Source organism: Delphinapterus leucas, chromosome 4, assembly GCF_059928025.1.
Source record: "Delphinapterus leucas isolate spDelLeu-1000000601 "Yukka" chromosome 4, BTC_Dleu_Yukka2, whole genome shotgun sequence".
In the NCBI taxonomy this organism is placed as follows: Eukaryota; Metazoa; Chordata; class Mammalia; order Artiodactyla; family Monodontidae; genus Delphinapterus; species Delphinapterus leucas.
The window spans coordinates 138615245-138630850 of record NC_143132.1 but is presented as its reverse complement, the minus strand read 5'-3'; the positions used below and the strand labels follow the sequence as shown (position 1 = coordinate 138630850).

At 37.6% G+C, this 15606-nt stretch overlaps 1 protein-coding gene across 6 annotated transcripts in view; it reads left to right on the top strand.

The window, feature by feature from the left end:
• The window catches only part of ATP2C1 (ATPase secretory pathway Ca2+ transporting 1), a 103151-nt gene that overhangs the window by 29218 nt on the left and 58327 nt on the right, over positions 1-15606 (top strand). For 3 of the 6 annotated variants that reach the window (XM_022561765.3, XM_022561768.2, XM_022561769.3), the window contains 4 exons: positions 8960-9070; positions 10520-10636; positions 13462-13551; positions 15550-15585. In XM_022561765.3, the coding sequence (XP_022417473.2) occupies positions 9002-9070; positions 10520-10636; positions 13462-13551; positions 15550-15585 (312 nt within the window). In that variant the 5' untranslated portion in view covers positions 8960-9001. Of the gene's footprint in view, positions 1-6172; positions 6247-7677; positions 7700-8959; positions 9071-10519; positions 10637-13461; positions 13552-15549; positions 15586-15606 lie in introns of those variants that run through there. The other 3 variants (XM_089911152.1, XM_089911153.1, XM_089911151.1) reach the window with 2 other exon arrangements.

The window sequence follows — 15606 nt, the reverse complement described above, 5'->3', positions numbered from 1 at the left end:
ATAGTACTCCCTGCTTGTACTTTTCCAAAGTGTCAAGGTCATGAAAGACAAAAAGAGTGAGGAACTGTTCCAGATTTAAGGAAAGAGATAAAACAGTTAAATGCAACTGTGATCTCACATTGACTTTTTTTTCCCCCCAAGTTTATTTATTCGAATCAAGATTGAAATACAGCCCACACGCAGTAATTGGGCCGTAAATATCTCTTAAATATCTCTTAGTCTAAAAATGTTCCTTCTTTTCTTTTCCTTGTAGTTTGTTTACAAAATCAAGTTGTTTGTTCTGTAGGATTTCCCACAGCCTGGAATTTGCTGAGTACATTCTTTTGAGGTAATTTAATGTGCTTCTTTATCTCCTGTATTTCTTGTAAATTGATGGATGGGTTAATAAGAGCACTGACTGTATGTTATCACTACGGGAGTTTTTTAAAAAAGAACTATCCCTGGTACCCATCCATCCTTGGGACCATTCCTATGGATTCTTATTTAATTGGTCTGGAGTTCTGGCTGTTGTAGGAATTTTTAAAAGCTTCCCAGGTGATTTTAACATACAGTTGGGGTTGAGAACCATTGTTCTAGACCTAGTTACCACTGGTCACGGTGCAGCTTTAATTTTTTTGCCAAGAATACTTCTAGAACCTGTATTCTTGATAAACACCTCACTTATTAATAAGACTTGCCCACAAGGAGACACTTGCCAGCTTCTGCTCTGCTCCATGCCAGCAGTCTGATCCTTGGAGAGCTTCATCAGGGACAGGCTGACTTTTCCTGCTTTCATGGCTGCTACATTTGCCAATAAAATACAGTGTCTGGCAATTGGAAACCTTAATCTCAACACTTTCAAAGGTGAAATACATGGACTTGCCTAGTTCTTGTAGAAGATAGTAGTCTAAATTTGTGGATGATTACATACACTCTTTCTGATCAGTCCTGTCACCTTTTTGTATTTTCAGTGAAACATCGTTTAAGAGGCATAGGTATGTCTCAGGTTAACACTATTCTATTGCTGTGTAATTGTCCATTAAGAAAAATCCCAGTATTTTCTTTTTTTCAAATAGTACTTCTGATGCTGGATATTGTTAAGAGCTTCGCAGAGGGTACCAAGATGACAAAAACCATGTCATACTCATGTGAAGATCTAGAGTGGGGGCGAGACAGATGCATAAATGTTATATCACTAGTGTTAACCTTAGGGGAAGGGAACCACATGCTAGGCACCATGCTACACACTTCTATAAATGGTGTTTCTTTTAGCTCTTGTTGAAATGAAAATAGGTAGTATTTCGATTTCCCACTGAGAAAAAAAGACACAGAGAAGTTAGTAACTTGTTCTGGGACACAGAGATGGCAAGACATAGAATTGGGATTATAAATTGGGATCTAGTCAAGTCTGACCTTGACCAGAGCAGTGGTCCCTGGACCAGCATCATCAACATTCCCTGAGAACTTGTTAGAAATGTAATTTCTGGACCTGCCCAAGACCAGCTGATTCAGAAACTCAGGCTGGGGCCCAGTCACCTGTGTTTTAACAAGCCCTCCAGGTGATTCTGAGGTTCACTAGTAATCTTTCTGATTACTAGTGTCTTTCTGTTTACTTGCAAGTGAACCTTGGAAAATTTTTATTGTCAAGAGTTGACCTGAAACTAGTAAGTTTGAAAAATCACTATACTAGAGTGTTTCACCCCCTCCCCCAGCACCCCCCCCTTTAAAGCTGTAAAACTCTTTGTTTAAATACTATTTTTCCCCCAAAGCTAAAACATAGAATACATAAAAACAAAACTATTGTTTGAAGTTGGAGTGGGCATGGGACCTTGTCCTGTCTTCCCATTCTGAAGGGGATGTTTGGTTTGATACCTGCTGTACTCTACTGTTATCCCCCTCCCACCCCCGCCCCCCGCCTGCTGAGTGTGGTGTGGTGTGGATATAAACACTTATACAGGGTTACAGAAAAATACTGGCTGCCTTGTTCTCAACCAGAAGGTCAGTTAAAGAAACTAGGAGTCATTTGGTCAATACCTTTGGGACCAAAATTCACTAGTATTTCTAATGATAGTGTCATGGGCCTTTCTTACAATTATGACTTGCAGGTACCAAAAGTGCGAATTCTCCCTTCTACCTGGAGTGTGTTTTATGCACGTAAGCTTCTCTGTGTTAGTAATTACAACCACATCTAGGTGGGATTGTTTAGTGTCATTCACTTTTAGCTTTAATCAACAAGCAATTGAGCAGGTCTACTTGATTTCTATAAATCACTGTGAACCTGCAGTTCTTGGAACTGCTGTCCTCAGTGTTGTTGGAACTGCTTTGTCACTGTTGTTTTCTTCTGCCTGTGTATGCCTTCTTCACATTTTTATAATAGCATTGTATGGTTTGGCCTTTAGAGTTCCCAGGATAGCCCTGCTTTCCCATGCTATAGTTACTAAACAACTGTGGAGAGGTGCCTGGTTCGTTCAAGTTCACTGCCTGGCAGACTTGATTTTCTTGGGCATTAGAGGTCTTTCTGATTACTTGCAAGTGAAACTTGGAAAACTTACTACCAAAGAGTTGACCTGAAAACTTTTAATAACTCTGTTTAATAACTCCCCAACTTTGCAGGGATGAAGTATTTTCAGTTTTCCCCCATGGCTTGACTTCTTTTGGGTAATTTGGGCTACCTTTGCTGACTTTCTTTTAAAAATCAGATTTCTGCTCATGTGCTGAATGAAGTAACAGAATTTGTAAAATTAATTTTTCCCCAGGGAGAGTGTATAAACTTCTGGTGGTAGCTCATTTTAGAAGGTATTTACCTTTTAAAAATAAAATATTATAATGTTCATATTTAATCTAACTGTGCCTTTCAGCCCCATTCTCTAGGCCAGTGATTATCAACATTGGCTGCACATTAGACCTGCCCTGGGGAGCTTTTAAAAATAAATGTCTTGGCTTCACCCTAGACCTAATAATTCACACTGTATAAGATGGGGCCTGGACACTTGGATTAAAACAGAAACAGAAGACCCCTATCTTAGTCTGCTCTGACTGCTATCATAGACTGGGTGGCTTAAACAACAGACATTTATTGCTCATTGTTCTGGAGGCTGGGGAGTTGAAGATCAGGGTGCTGGTGAGGTCCTCTCCTGGCTTGCAGCTGGTCATCTTTTTGTTATGTCCTCACATGGTGGGAGCGGGGCAGGGTGGAGGTCGGGGGGAGAGCCTGCCTGCCTGCCCCGCTCATGCACATGCAGGCTCTCTCTGGTGTTTGTTTTAAGGGCCCTGGTCCTATCATGAGGGTTCCACCCTTATAACCTAATTACCTCCCTTAGGCCCCATGTCTGAATACCATTACATTGGGGGGTTAGGATTTCAGCTTATGAATAGAGAGGAACACAAGTCTGTAGCAACCCCCATATAATTCTGATTTGTATGAGAATTGGAAACTGATGGATAACGGTGCTTAGACTCAAAAATATGAGTGAAACACCTGGGAATCCTGGTAAAATGGAAATATGCGTTCAGTAGGTCTGTTATGGGGCCTATGTATATAGGACCCATATTTGACTGAATTATAACATCCTAAAGATCTGAAAGTTTCTGCAGTTTTTAAATGCATCCAATTAAAGACTTATAGCTTGTCTTACTGTCTGGGTAGATCTGACTCATTTAGTAGAGGTAGAGGTACATAATAAAACAGTTCTTTCATTTTAGCCAGATTGGCTTACTTACATACAAATTAAATTTCTATTGCTGTGACTTTTAGTAGTGTTCATCTCTTGTTTGGAATACTTCCTTGGCATATGTTAGCTATTCTCTGCTGTCCGTTCTTCATGGCTTAGCTCAGGGAAGTTTTCCCTGAAACCTGAATCTGTAGACAGTGAACTTCTAAATAACACGTGGAAGACATATCATCTCTTAAAATGGTTTATTTCAGGTGGTTAAGATGGTTACCTTCAACTTCTGTGAACTTACTTGTATTTTATAAGTCTCAAAATTGAAGCATTACTAAATCACTCAAAGATTGTTTTTAAGCTGAAATGTTTGCATAATAGCACAATAATACGTAATAGCTGCCAAAGTTTTCCATAGTGGTTGCACCTTTTAACAGTTCACCAACAGCATATGAGCGTTCCAGTTTCTCTGCATTCTCTCCAACACGTCTTATTGGCAGTCTTTTTAAGTTTAGCTATCCTAGTGGGTGTGAGGTATTATCTGATTGTGGTTTTAATATGTGTTTGCCTCATGACTAATGATGTTGAAGAGCTTCTCTTGTGCTTATTGCTCATTTGTATATCTTCTTTGTAGGAATATATGTTGAAATCTTTTACTCATTTTTAATTGGGTTATTGGTCCTTTTTTCTTTTATTGTTGAATTGTAGGAGTTTATATATTGTAGATATAAGCCCCTTATCAGATAAATGACTTGCAGATATTTTTTTCCCATTCCGTGGGTTATCTTTTTAACTTTCTTCATGGTGTCCTTTGCAGCACAAAATTTAAAAATTTTGATGATGTGCAATCTTTTTCTTTTGTTTCCTGTACTTTTGGCATTATGTCTAGGATGCCATGGTCAAAAAGATTTAAGCCCATGTCTTCTAAGAGTTTTATAGTTTCAGCTCTTACATTTAGGTCTTTGATCCATTTTGAATTAATATATATAAATTATATGGTGTGAGGGAGGGGTATAGCTTTAATCTTTTTTGTGTGGTTATCCAGTTGTCCCAGCACCATTCGTTGAAAAGAGTCTCCAAGTATTCTTTACCAGGGTGAATAGTGTTACTATTTAGCATATAAGACAAGCTAGAAATCTAGTTCATCATCATGTCCTGTCATTTTTTTTTTTTTTTTTTTTTTTTGCGGTATGCGGGCCTCTCACCGTTGTGGCCTCTCCCGTTGCGGAGCACAGGCTCCGGACGCACAGGCCCAGCGGCCATGGCTCAGGGGCCCAGCCGCTCCGCAGCATGTGGGATCTTCCCGGACCGGGGCACGAACCCGTGTCCCCTGCATCAGCAGGCGGACTCTCAACCACTGCGCCACCAGGGAAGCCCCATGTCCTGTCATTTTTACCTCTACTTCTACTATTTCTGCACCTCATCACCCTGTCCAAGCTACATTAGGCTGTTGTTTAGACTTATGTAATAGGTTCCAGACTGGTCATATTCTCACCACTTTTACTCTCCACTCCTTTTATTTTCCAACTTGTGGCCTTTATTTATTATTATTATTTTTCATACCACAGTTCAGGGCCTTCCTTTTGCTCTTAAGATCAATATAGAAATTCTACAGTATGGCCCATAGGACCCTGTAGGATCCCCACCCACTTCTTTAGCCTGTTTTTGCTTTGTATGTTGTCTTGATTTCTTCAATCCAGATACTTCTCAGAGGAGTGTTTCAATATGCTCCCCCCACCATAGCTACCAACGTGCCTGCATACTTGTGTTACTCTGCCTTCCCATCTGTAACTGAATGAACTGTTATCTAAGGCCAGCCCTATTCAGAATTGGCCAGATTCCACCCCTCTCATTTAGTCCAGAACATCGCTTTATCAGTTGTCCTGTCTCTCTTCTGTGTTGTTAGTTATCATTCTAATCAACATACAAACATGATGTTATTTCTTCTATCTTAAAAAAAAAAACCCAACTCTTGACCCTACATTTCATTCTGTCTATGATCCCATTTCCCTGCTCCTCTTTTGCATCAGAATGGGAATTACTTATACTTGGCTGTCTCTTAACTTCTCTCCTGCTGTTTCTGCTGAACCCACTCCTGATTTTTGGGTCCCACTATACTACACTGAACTGATTTATTTATCTCCTTGTCACCAAGTCCTGTGGTCAGTTCTCAGTTCTTATCTTAATTTTTCAGTAACATTTGGCCCAGCCCATTACACTGTCCTTTAAATACTTGCTTCTGTCTTGGTTCTCCTTTTACCTCACTGGTTGCTCCTTCTTGGTCTTTTCTCTTGGTCACTGCTCATCTTGGATTTCTGTCTGTTGGGAGGATGCCCTAGGGTCAGCCTGCAGACCTCTTCCCTTTCTTCTGTGCTGGTGTGTATGTTTATCCTCAGATTTAATACCATTTATATGCTCATGACGACATGTGCTTGCTTCAGCCTGGACCTCTCCTAGGTGCACATGTACCCACCTTCCTCCTGGACATTTCTACCTAGATGTCTAATAGCTGGTTCCCTTGCTTCTTTCAGGTCTCTGCCCAAATGTCACCTTACTGGAGAGGTCTTCCTTGTGGTGTCCACCAGCCCCCACCATATAAAATGAAGTAACTCCTCCTTTGCTTATTCTTCTTTTCTTAATTGTTTTCTAGAACATTTATCATGTATTATTTATGGTCTTTTGCTTCCTATTGGTATGTAGCTCCATGAGGATAGAGTTCTTACCTGTTTGGTCACTTTTCAAGAATAATAAGCATCGATTATGTGTCAAAGGACTGAGTGAGTGAGTGGATGAATGTTGGCCATCTTTAGTACTTCACTCGCCGTGCTCCCCCTTCCTCACACGTTCAGTTCCTTCTGTTCTTCCATCCCCTCCCTCAGGCAGCTTCTTGCCTCTCACTTCCATAAGCATCACTTCCTCATCAGACCTCTCCTGTCCTGATAGTAGTCTCTGATTGCAAGCGCCCTTAGCCGTGGACTCCTTCATAGTAGTGATCATTATCAGTTTCCATTCATTTTTGCTATTCTTTGTTAATACCTGTCTTCTGTTTCCCTCCAGTTGCACTCCTTATTTTGCTCTCTGTTAAATTCTAAGGGCCTAGCACAGAGTCAGATTCTCAATAAATGGCAGGTGTTTGTTAAAAGAGTAAATGAATGAACAAATTAAAATATTCTTATGATTTATGTAACTAATGACCCATCTGAGTTGGTAAATCTCTGTAACATTTGCTTAAAAAGAAAATAGGATTAAAATTTAATGATTTCATAATTTTAAGTTGATATAGAGGCTAGTAAGCGTAAATACAGTTAACATCACTGCTTTTGGCCAAGAATTTACTGGGCTGTGGCCTCCCTCTGTTGTGGAAACTGGTCCTTATCGTGGCTGGCCATCCAGCCTCTGCCACCACGCACAGCATCTGGCACTCTTCATTCTAAGTCCTGAAGTTGGTCTGCTGTAAACTCACCCTTTGGATTTGGGGTTGCCCTCTTGCCCTTCATATATGTAGAGAGTTATCTTATCCTTTATTAAATGAAATATAGTCTCACTTCCTTCTGTTGAGATTTTTGAGCTCTTTTGGGCCCATGTAATGCTCCTGAGGGATTTTATGTAAAGTGTGTTCCAACATAGACCCTATTTATATACCAACTACTAAAGGGTAACTTTTAAAAAAAGACTTTTATGAGTAAGGCTCTTGAACCGGAGGTGGCAGTTTCCAATATATTAATGATATGTTTAATAGAAGTATGTTTAATAGAAGAATTACTAGCCTTAATAATTTATTGAGCTCATTATATTATTGAGCACGTGCTTATAAATATTAAATAGTTTTGGGAGAAAATAGCTATTTCAGTGTTTATTACTAGTGGGTCAAATTATGTATTAATGGATGTAATCCTCAAACAACTTCAGGCACTATCCTCATATTATATATGAAGAAATTAATGTACGTGAATCTTAGAAATAAAAGATTTTCTTAATCTCATTGCCACTGCAGGCAGTGTAAACATATTTGATCCTTCTTAATGATTTCAGAAGATAAAATAACCATGTCAAGAAAGGTAATCTGTTTCCAATTTCCTCAGAATTTTTGGTCACTAGTATCTTCTCATTAAAAGAAAAATACTTTATGCTCTTTTCTTTGAAATACTTAAATATTTAACAATGCCTTTGTAATAGATGAGATTAGAAAATGTGTATATGATTGTTCCAGAACTTGGATGCATTGGGAAACACTTTTTTTTTTTTCCATAGCTATTTACTGTTTTTTTTGGAGTAAGTACAAAGTTTTTTTTTTTTTAAATGGATACAGGTGTCTATAATAATACTTTAATAATGATAGAAACTTAAATTATTATTTTTTTGACCTTATTTGTTGTCTTAAAGAAGTGCTGCCTCAAAAACAATTTTTAGGGAAATATTTTATCCTAAATATGTTGATTATCCAAGGTTGAAAACATTTCACCTGAAAGCTTAAAGATGTGTATCTTGGCAATAAAATGATCACTTCACTTTCAGTATTTTTTAAATCAGTGCATGTGTGGCAGCTGAAATGTTTTCTTCTCTAAAGTTTCAGCGTGGAGCTTTTTCTCCCTTTCTCATACTTTTTCAAAACTTTTTGTCTATAAAGATTCAAGTCTGGATTGGGGATTTATTTCTAGAAATGTGTTAAACACTTTTCTGTAGACATTTGCTTATGAAGCTGCATCAAGTAGGTGCCATGGTTACTATCATCTTTGTGACTCACTGCTTGTTCACAACCCCTTCACTCACCTGTGTGTCCTCTGCTTGTCTGGTTTCTCTGCTTTCTGTTTCCCCTCGTTTGAGAATGGGTTTGTAATTCTGATGTTCTGTCATGGTGCTTCGGTAGAGTAGCCTGGTGTCCTTTCTGGATAGTTAAGAAATGAGCTGGTCAACAGGAGTAGTTAAAATGGAGCAAGCTTAGCTGTTCCTTGTCCCTCGTGTTAAACATAATGAGTTTAGAGGATTATGACTCCATGTAATCATTGGGATCTGCTAGACAGGACATCTGTTTTACTTTTTACTCATTACACTGGTGTAGAAATAGCATTTTTTTTTAATGTGAAAATTGTTTTGTGTTCTAGCTAGCACTGGTGACTTAATTTTTGAAATGTGCTTTCTGGAATAGCACATAGTATAAAATTATCTTAATAGGACTGGATACTCATTATTAGTCTGAAAATATTTGTTTTCTAACTGTGAAAAAAGGTTTCTGGGAACGTTTGAATTTTCATTTATTCTAGACTGCATTAGAATTGTTTAGTATATTCAAATATTTTTCCTTTGGTTTTATTTCCTAGGTTGCACGTTTTCAAAAAATTCCTAATGCTGAAAATGAGACAATGATTCCTGTATTGACATCAAAAAAAGCAAGTGAATTACCAGTCAGTGAAGTTGCAAGCATTCTCCAAGTAAGTGCTTGGTGGGGAGGAAGGGAGTGGATAGTAGAATGAGTCGCTTAGACTCTATAGATAAGTGCTATCTGGTAGAATTTTCTGTGATGACAGAAATATTCTGTTCTGCACTGTCCAGTGCAGTAGCCACTAGTTAAACATGACAGTTGAGGATTTAAAGTACAGATAATTTAGGGGAGGAACTGAAATTAATTTAATTTAGTTTTTATTCATTGAAATTTAAATAGGTGCATGAGGCTAGTGGTTACCTGATTGGACAGTGCAACTCTAGATCATTAGTATTGCTAGGGACTATTTGTGCTTTGTGAGGATTAGTTGGATTAGGAAAATAATTTAATTATTAACATAAGTAGAGTTAGGAGTTTATCTTTTTTTTATGTGTTTTCTAATGTAAAAGCTAAGTGCAAGTTCAGAACTGCAAATAAACTTTGCTTATGTAATTTAATCTCTTCCTAGTTTTAAAAATCACAATCTAATGAAACATGAGGAAAAGAATATTTAAAATTCTTCCTTCAGAATTTACATATTTTAACAACGGCATTAAAAACATCGGTTATCCTTTTGTTGAGGTTTTTTTTGGGAGGCGAGTTGTATTTATACTCTGTTTTAAAACCACTTACTCTAAATATATTTGTGTCACAAGACTATTAGTGAACTCTATTATAAAGCTTTTGGCCAGAGAAACTTAATTATTTTAGAGATGCAAATAATTTATTCTTTAATGATAGTTAAAATAATAAATCACGAGAGGCAGTGACTGAAGAATGTAGGTGGTGTTCATAGGGCATAAAATGTCCCAAGAACCAGTTAATGTTAACTTCATTATTTTGAGTAATTTAGGAACCACAGATTTTCTGCTTGGAATAAATATACAGTCCAAGAGCAAAAGGTAACACCAATCTCAGAATTTTGATAGGCTCAGAGAACAAGAAAGATGCATGATCTTTTGGAGAAACTAATTTTAGAAAACAACAAGACAACAGTGAAAATGAAGAAAACTAGTTAAAATGTACTGGTATTTTGTTTTCTGTACATCCTGACTGGTTTGTGTTATTTCTCTTTCTCCAAAGAGGATCATAATTTTTTTGTTTGTTAAACTCTATCTTGTTGCTTACATTAAAAATTTTTTATTGAGGTATAATTTATATAAAATACAGTGTACTCATATTAAATGTACAGTTTGCATTTTGACAGATGTAACCACCACCACAATTAAGATGTAGAAAATTTTCATCACTCCGAAAAGCTTCCACATGTTTTTTGCAGCTAATCCCTCCCACTGCTCTGGCCCCAGGCAACCACTGATATGCTTTCTGTCCCCATAGATTGGTTTTGACTGTCATAGAAGTTCCTGTAAGTGTGATCATACGTATGTACTTTTTTTGTGTTTTCTTTTTTTTTTCTCTGCTAATATTCTCAATGACTTTTATGGGTAAAATCTCATAGGCTGATCTTCAGAATGGTCTAAACAAATGTGAAGTAAGTCATCGGAGAGCTTTCCATGGCTGGAATGAGTTTGATATCAGTGAAGATGAGCCACTATGGAAGAAGTATATTTCTCAGGTGAGATATTTTTATTTTCTCCTGCTGTGTAACTTACATGTATTTTTGTAAATGTAGTTGTTTACTTTTGTGAAGTTATTTATGGAGAAAGGAAATAATTTTTTTAAATGTTTTTTACCTAAATTTTTTCATTTGTTAGAGTTTATTGTTACATTGGAATTTCTATGATTTTAGTGTACAGATCTTTAAGGACATATTACATGGAGGTGATACTATTAACATTAGTTTCCTTTGCAGGTGTCTTAACTTAAATATTTTTTATTATAGAAATGCTAATTTTTTTAAAAGTAATATGGCTAGCTTAGAAAATTAGTAAAAGGTCATTTGGCTGCCTGGGTACAAGTTCCACCTTTATTTCTTACTAGCTCTGTGCTGTTTATTATCCTCTGAGCCTTATCTATAAAATGGGGATAATAATCTTAGGAGATAGTAAGCTATCAGTAGATTATAGCTATTTTTAATTATATTTTATTAATGTCCTAATCTTTTCAGAAAGATTTACTGTAGGATTTTTCTTATCTTTATGACAAGTGTATTAGTGAAAAGCTAAAAAACTCCTATGGGGCTTCCCTGGTGGCGCAGTGGTTTAGAGTCCGCCTGCCGATGCAGGGGACACGGGTTCGTGCCCCGGTCCGGGAAGATCCCACATGCCGCGGAGTGGCTGGGCCCGTGAGCCATGGACGCTGAGCTTGTGCGTCCGGAGCCTGTGCTCCGCAATGGGAAGAGGCCACAACAGTGAGAGGCCTGCGTACCAAAAAAAAAAAAAAAAACTCCTATGGCCAGTTTTCAAGTAGTAAGATTAGTTTGCCAAACAAATAAATTCTTTTTTTTTTTGGGGGGGGGTACGCGGGCCTATCACTGTTGTGGCCTCTTCCCGTTGCGGAGCACAGGCTCAGCGGCCATGGCTCACGGGCCCAGCCACTCCGCGGCGGCCATGGCTCACGGGCCCAGCCACTCCGCGGCATGTGGGATCTTCCCGGACCGGGGCACGAACCCGTGTCCCCTGCATCGGCAGGCGGACTCTCTAAACCACTGCGCCACCAGGGAAGCCCCAAATAAATTCTTTTTAGTGAAGAAACTTTCTAATGCCTTCTAAGCTGCAGGTTCTTTTTAAAAAATATCTTCGTTTAACTTTTCTAAAGGGCCTTGCCTGTTAATGAACCAAAATTTATCATTTTTAACTTATTTAAATGAATTTGTCTAAAGTAGAAAAGCTGAATTTTTAGAGAAGAACCTTGTATCTGTCTTGTTTTTATTGGAATATTTTTTATATGTATATCTGTATTCTCACATTTACCACATTTCCACATTACCTAAAACTTCAGAAGTTTACTCTGGATTTATAAATTACAGTGATTTGACTTATCACTAGGCAGTATGATTTTTAATGTTTTGCTTTCTTGATCCTGTTTCAAAGCTAGAGTACCTGCATCATGAGATTGCTGTGAGAATGAAATGAAATAGTGCCTGTAATGTAGTTAGGTGCAAGCAGTAATTAACAGTAAATATCAGTTGTTAATCGTAAAGCCCTGGACCACTCCCCACTCCTCTACAGAGAACACTGAATTTGTTGTTCTGCAAACATTTGGAGCCTGCCATCTATTAGGTGGTTTCCTTAGTACCACGGCACAGCTGTTTTAGGGTGAAATAAAATGATCATGGGCCTTGCTCTCAAAGTGTGGTGATAGCAGCTAATGTTTGAGGGGTTTGTAGTTTACACAGTGATTTAATATACATTCTTGGTTAATGCTTACCACAGTTTTTAGTACAAGGTAGGGAAGCACCCCCAGGGCTTAAAAAATTAAGGTCACACAAAATTGGAGCTGGATTCAAACCCAGGTACTCTGGCTCAGTTTGTGTGTAGTTTGTCAACCCTGAACCACATTGCAGTTGTACTTTTATTTTGCTGGAGCAGTGATTTTCAATCCTCTGTGCATTAGAATCACTTGGGGAGTGCTTTTAAAATGCTGAAGCCTGGGCCCTGTGCCCGGAGATTCTGATTTGATTGCTCTGGTGTGAACCTGGGCATTTGTTGGAAACTCTTCACGTGATTCTGATGTGAAGCAGGGTTGCAACCGCTGTGCCAAGGAATGGAGCCATAAAGGGAGTGGGAGGTGGTGGCGTCTAACTTCACAGTTATGATATCCAGGGGCTGAGGCTCTCTGCTGGGCTGGATTCTTTGCAAAGTTACTTTGCAACTTTGACGGCGACTGGCACCGTTTCATCAGAGGAAGGCATTCTGGCAGCAGAGCTCTGATGTTTAACTAGGATGTCCAACTGGAAGAATTTGGGGTGGCTCTGGTGCTTGGTCATTTAAGAGCTGCCTGATTGAGTTGGTGCTGTGGTTTGTTTCTTTAGATACTTTTGTCTCTGCTAGCTAGATGTCAGGAAAACCAGTGTTGGGGAAATCTTCAGCTTCTTCTGTGGTGAGGATCTTACTGTCTGCTCTTAGCTGCCCCGCCCCTCCCCTAGTGGGGGGTGGTTATTCCTGTGGTGGGTGGGTCAACCACAGAATTGTAATCTACACCCACTTACTTATAGTATAGGAATGCTGAGGAATGTTTGGAATTTATAATTTAGGTGTTCTACCCAGTGCTTAATGTAAACCTTTAGCTTAAAAGTTATTTTCCATTTATTCTAGCCCGGGTAGAAATTCAGAACAGCTTATAGTATACTAAAAATACATGTGTACTATAAGGAATTGGTAAATTCTTAGTTTTAAGTAATAATGCCCTGATAGTTGTTTTTTTTAGGCTTTTGCTGTGCTGGTACACAACTGTCTTTCATACAAAACTGTTGAATTGCTGTTTTTTTTTCACTTTCAGTTTAAAAATCCCCTTATTATGCTGCTTCTGGCTTCTGCAGTCATCAGTGTTTTAATGCATCAGTTTGATGATGCTGTCAGTATCACTGTGGTAAGAAAAAATATATCTTTTTAAAAATTGTTAATCATATAAATTAGGATTGGCTTTTATTTTAGAAAATGAATTGAGACATGCCTTAATGCTTCTTCAGGTTTTTTTGTTAAAATCCAAATTCTGGTTTTAGTTGCAGTGATCTCATGTAATGTTCAAGGGTCTGTGATTGGCACCCTAGAATTATTTAACAATCCGATAATTTCACAGATATGAAATATTTTATAATAATTTTCCAGTTAAATATTTTACTTTCCAATTGAGAATACGTTTGAGTAATCGTGAACTGAAGCCTGACATTTAAAAAATTAAAAGTATTATTTAACAGTGTACTCTGTATTTTATTCTTTCCAGTTAGGTTATTCTGGCTTTCATCTTTCTTTTTTTTTTCTTGCCCTTCTGTTTCATTGTAGTATAAAAATTTATAGTAAGTATAAGCGTTGATTAAAGCAAGTGTGTTAGGCTTAAGAACACAGTAGAAATGAACGTAGAGCTGTGATTCACCAGCTCTTGCTTGTGGACTCCCAGGAGTCTCTGAGATTCTTTTAAGGGAGCATATGAGGTCAAAACTACTTTCATAAAACTAAAAACATTGTCTTTTTGCTATAGACATTTGCATCAGTGGCGCAAAAGTGATGGCGGGTAAAACTGTTAGAGCTTCGGCTTGAATCAAAATAATGGCAACAAACTGTCTAGTAGTCATTGTTTTCTTTCACTGTTTCTCTTAGCAGTATTTTTGATAAAACAGTAAAAATTAATTTTATTAAGCCTTGATCCTTAAATATATACCTTTTTAATGTTCTGTGTGATGAAATGGGAAGTACGCATTGAAGTATGCATGGTTGTTTCAAGGAAAGGCTGTGTGCTGAGCTGAACTAGCCTTTTACTCGAAAGAATGACTGATAGACAAACTATGGTTATTAAGACTTGGATAACTGGCATACTTTTTTTTGAAAGTGAGTGGCATGAGCCTATCACTACAAGAAAAACAACTGACAGAATTTGTTGCCAATGGTAAAATTCAAGCTTTCAGTGATAATTAGAATTTTGCAAAAATTTTATGCATTATTTTATGCTGGACAGCTTCCCAGTATTTAAGACCTTATTCTAATAAGATCAGTAGTGATTTTAGTGGATGTGATTTTTTTTTTTAACTATTATGAAATGTGTCAACACTTGAAAGATTTGAATAACCAAGTGAATCAATCTTTTCTAAATGACCAGTGCATGATGATACAAAATGTTCGGTGACAAAAGAGCCATGAAACATGCAAAAGAGATCAGTAGATTTTAATATAATAGATTATGAAAAGTTCATTGATATAGTTTTAGGTTCTATATTGCAAATTACTTTTAAAGTAACAGTTGTCTAATTTTGGTGTAGCTAAGAATAATATCCACAATCATCTGAAAAGGCTTTTAAAATACTCCTCCCTTTTTTCAGCAATATCTGAATGAGGCTGAATTTTGTTCATATACTTCAGCCTAATCAACATACCAATAGATTGAATGCAGAAGCAGATACGAGAATCTGGCTTTGTATTAAAGCAGACATTAAAGATAGAAAAATTGAAAACACTGCCACTTTTCCCACAATTGTTTTGGAGGAATATTTTTCATAAAAAATGTTGTATGTTAACGTGTAATGGGCTTACTTTTTTTTAGATAATAAGTAGAAATTAAAACTGAGTGATTGAAAACGTATTTAATATGGTAAATCTCAATAGCTGGAAGTCACATAAACAAAAGCTGGTCCTCCGTTTGTAAGAGCATAAAGGGATTCTGAGATCAAAGAGTTTGAGAAGCCTTCCTGGGGAGGCAGGTCCCTGTCACCTATCCGATTTTCCCCACAGGCCTCAAGGCGGAGTTGTGATTCCTTCCCTGGCTGTTTTGTGCTTAGTGTCTGGTGTCTTGGGGCTGCAGATAGAGTCAGAAAAATAAGATATGATTAACAGTTATTACAATGTCTTATTTAAAAAGGTTGTTTGTTTTGTTTAGGCAATACTTATCGTCGTTACGGTCGCCTTTGTTCAGGTGAGTAAGTAGCCTATTTTG